Source organism: Mustela erminea, chromosome 9, assembly GCF_009829155.1.
Source record: "Mustela erminea isolate mMusErm1 chromosome 9, mMusErm1.Pri, whole genome shotgun sequence".
Taxonomy (NCBI): domain Eukaryota; kingdom Metazoa; phylum Chordata; class Mammalia; order Carnivora; family Mustelidae; genus Mustela; species Mustela erminea.
This window is the reverse complement of record NC_045622.1, coordinates 100,029,020-100,033,374: the sequence shown is the minus strand read 5'-3', so window position 1 is coordinate 100,033,374 and position 4,355 is coordinate 100,029,020. Positions and strand designations below refer to the sequence as shown.

The following is a 4,355-nucleotide window of genomic DNA, read 5'->3' as shown; positions in this document are numbered from 1 at the left end:
TGGAGGAGGCTGCCAGCCTTGTGTCTGACGCAGCCCTCTACCTCTGGTGAGACCTTATCAACCAAGCACCTAGAGACTGAGAAAAAAATACCACTGTCTTTCCAATTCCATTTGAATCTTCAAACATCTGAATCTTCAGTGCCACACAAAGAAAACTCTAGCCCTTTTCGCCTGGCTTACAGCAAGATCAGAATGTGGCAAATGTTCTGGGGAGGAAACCTTTATTACATATTTTGGTAGCTCTTCCTTCCAGCAAGATTTTGTGTTTTCTAAGCACAGCAAGAGTGTGGGGGATTTCCATGGACCCCTGTGACCCAAACCAGTGTTTTACAGTCTCCACCTTCCATCCCATCCAATTTCTTGGGGTGGGGCAGGGGAGGAGAGGGAAACAGCTGTGTGTTTAAGCTCCACTATAATCCAGCTCAACTCCTTCGGTCAAATAACTGCTGAGAAGACCACTGTTTTCTCTTCCCCCAGAACAGCTACAGGGCACAGGGGTCCCTGCTTTTGATAGACAGCGATTTTAATATTTGTTTTGCTTGGGATACCAACAAACGTTATCTCTGTTTCTCAGAAGTTGTTTATTTATTTATTTATTTATCTATTATTAAGGGAGAGGGGAGCATAGGGAGAAGGAGAGAGAGAATCTTAAGCAGGCTTCATGCTCAGTACAGAGCCCAGCGCAGGACTCCATCTCTAGACCCTGAGATTATGACCCAAGCCGAAAGCAAGAGTCAGATGCTCAACCAACTGAGCCACCCAGGTGCTCCTAGAAGTTCTCATTTATATCTATCTCTCTCTCTCTATCTATATATCATCATCTATCATTATCTATCATCTCTCATCTTTCTATCCTCATCTATCGTATATCTAATTTATTTATCTAGTTTATTACATGAGCATTCTTCTGTTTATTTGTTTACTTGGTCTTCAAGCCTGATCAGACCCAGAAGATGGCTAATTCCCTGAGAAGAAATGTCCCTGTGTGCTGAAACCTGGAAAATTTCTGTCCGGACCTCTCCTGAGTCTGCTGAACCCTTTCCCGAGCCCTCCATGCAAGTCCTCACCTGCATTGTCAGTGTGCCCTGAATCAGGGAGACTAAGTCAGTCAGCATCTCCAAGTTCACGTCTCTCTGAAATATAAAGCCCTCCAACTCTCTTTTCTTCAAAATCCATTCAATTCATTCAACAGATGTCTTAACTTATCTTGCTTTTTTTCATTATTTTTGCATAGATATTCTTTTGATACAGAAGTAAAAGTGCATATTTTCCTAACTTTTTAAAAAATTTTTGAAGCATTTTAAACTTATAGAACAGAATCAAGAATAAGAGATTTGCAAGAATATTTAAATGATGTCTCCTGTGTTCCTTCCCTATAGATACTAACTGCAATTGCTTATTTATTTCACCAGTCTCTTAATCTCTATCTTACTATACGTATATATGTATGTGTGTGTGCATATACTTATTTTTATACACATATCTTTCTTTATAATAGTAATGACATACTATTATTTTATATTATCCAGTACACAGTCATGCTTTCCAAAAGTTTGAGATGTAACATCAGGTAATGCATTCATCTTCACACAATATTTTGAAAACTCATTTACTGTATCCCTCCATTATTTTTTCCTCTAACAGCTTTTGCCCCTTATCTTACATGTCTTAGTGTTTGGCTCTCACAGAGTAACTAGTACAAGTAAAGGTACTAAACAGAAGTGTGTTGAAGGAATAAATCATAACTAATGACAGTTATTTTTTTCTATAGCTATTCTAGTATACCACTAAGATATATAATTCAAATACAAAAATGGAGATATATGTCTTTACTTGGATGATAGCATTTTTAGAACAACAACACCAACAAAGATCTGATGCCAGAAAATCATGCCAAAAGACTATTTCACTTTTCCTCTGAGATAAGAATGCATTTAATAAATTCCTATTGTTGGAGTGTTCTTTTCATTTGAATCAATGTCAGAGTCTTTTAAATCTGTGGTGAGTTCTTTCATAGTATAGCATCAGAATTTGTTAGGGGAAAAAAAGATGTACTAGTTCTTGAGAGAATGAAATTGTTAAGTCACAAAACAACGAATGATAAAATATAGTGATTTTCAGTCTTCCTGTCAATCTCAACACATCTTCAATTTCATGAGTCTACCTTGATTACAGTTTTTGGGCATTTGTGACTGTGACACAATTTTAAGAAAAGCCTGTTTATTTAATGTTAGGTTAACAAATCCATTGAAAAGTTTGGGTCAGGTGGGAGTTCTCTTCCACCATATTGACCTTTTGGCTGCATCTTTCACATCCTTATTTCGTAAACTATAAATCAGTGGGTTTAGCATGGGGATCACCAGCGTATAAAACACAGCAGAGACCTTCTCCTGTTCCAGGGAATACTGAGAGCTTGGCTGGATGTAACTGAAGGTCACAGACCCATAGAACAATGTCACAGCAGTCAGATGAGAGGCACAAGTGGAGAAGGCTTTGCGCCTCCCCTCAGCGGAGCGGATTCTCTGGATGGCAATGATGATGCACGTATAAGAGACCATAATGACAGTGAAAGTGAACATTGCAATGACCCCAGAGAATATTAAAAGCAGCATTTCATTGTTATGGGCATCAGAACAAGAGAGTTTCAGAAGAGGGGGAATGTCACAGAAATAATGGTTCACAACGTTAGGACCACAGAAGTCTAATTTGAGCAAACCGATTGTGTGTGTGAGTGAGTTAATGAGCCCACCCAGGTAAGATGCAAGGACCATCTGAACACAAACCCTTTGGGTCATTATGACTGTATACAACAAGGGATTAGCTATTGCCACATAGCGGTCATAAGCCATCATAGACAGGAGGATGCCCTCTGTGGTTACATATACTGCAAAAAAGAAACTCTGTAGAACACAACCAGCAAATGTGCTGGACTTATGGTTTGATAGGAAGTTAACCAACATCTTTGGAGCAAAGACAGTAGAATAGCAGATATCACAAAAAGAGAGGTTGCTAAGGAAGAAGTACATTGGAGTATGAAGTTGGGTATTTAACCAGATCAAGATAATCATCCCCCAATTACCTGCCAGAGTGGTGAAATAAATAAGGGTAAAAAGCAAAAAGAGAGGGATCTGCAAATTAGGGTTTTCAGTTAAACCTACCAGAAGGAATTCCTTCACCCCTGTATGGTTCCAACCTGCCATGCATTCAGGTTTATATGGCTTTTCAGTTGCAGAACAAGGTGATATCACTCAGATGAAAAAGATATACGTACAGTTTCCTCCATGATCCAGTATCCATAATAGTATTGGGGTGTTTATGTTTACCCTGCAGTTGGTTGAAGAGAAGAAATTAACTTCAGCAGTGGGGTATACATGTACTAGGCAATCTACTTACAGTGACTCAAATTCTTAGAACTAGAAATGATTTCATGCCCAGCTTCTTAGTTTCCACATCATAAATATTGAGAGAGGGAAACTCTTTTAGATCAAGAAAATATTAATTGGTAAAATTGACAGTCAAACCCAAATATGCCTATACCAAACTTCTATTTCATGCTAGGGCATAGACAAGTTCTCTGCTTATATCGTCTATACACTGGGGCTCTTTGTGATAGAAATTATTGGGGTACCAGGTGGTGGGTATTATAGAGGGCACGGATTGCATGGAGCACGGGGTGTGGTGCAAAAATAATGAATACTGTTATGCTGGAAATAAAAAAAAAATAAATAAATAAATTAAAAAAAAAAAAAAAAAAGAAATTATTCCTCCATCTTCTGGCCAAACTGTGGCTACTTTTCAACACCCGGTTAACTCATGATGCTGACTTTCATAACATGCAGCCCAACCCCTTTCTTTTCCAAATCTCAAACTTCAGAACTTTTTTATGACTCACCTTCTCCTCAGATTCTGCACTTGTAATATCAATGACTGTGTCCTCCATAAGAGCTGAACTGAGAGGAAGAGGTAAAACAATCTTTTCTTCATTTAATATTGTTAGGGCCCATCAAAAAATTGATTTGAAAGCACTTCTCTTTTGCATCTTTGGAAAACTTCACCTTGCATCTTTGCTTTTTTATCAGTATTAATTCTAATCCCCCCAAAAACCCAATGTCAAGGCGCAGGGTGTGAGAGCAAGATACTGAAACTGTACCAATCAGATAGGTCTTGTTATTATAAAATATTATATACAAATAAATATATAACTGATTAAGCATTATATGGAATATTTTTACATATTTAAATTCATAATTCTATAACCTCATAAGTATATACATGTACCTATAATTTGAAATGACATATACTGAATAGTTCATGGTTAAAATTTGCTTATAAGACAAAGGAAGCAAAAAAATCAG

General features: G+C 37.6%; 1 protein-coding gene across 1 annotated transcript; it reads right to left on the bottom strand.

Annotated features, from left to right (window-relative positions):
• Positions 1–2,261: 2,261 nt before the first annotated feature.
• Positions 2,262–3,200, bottom strand: LOC116598179 (olfactory receptor 1052-like). The gene has a single exon (XM_032356545.1). The coding sequence runs from the start codon at positions 3,198–3,200 to the stop codon at positions 2,262–2,264; it is 939 nt and encodes a 312-aa protein (XP_032212436.1).
• Positions 3,201–4,355: the final 1,155 nt, after the last annotated feature.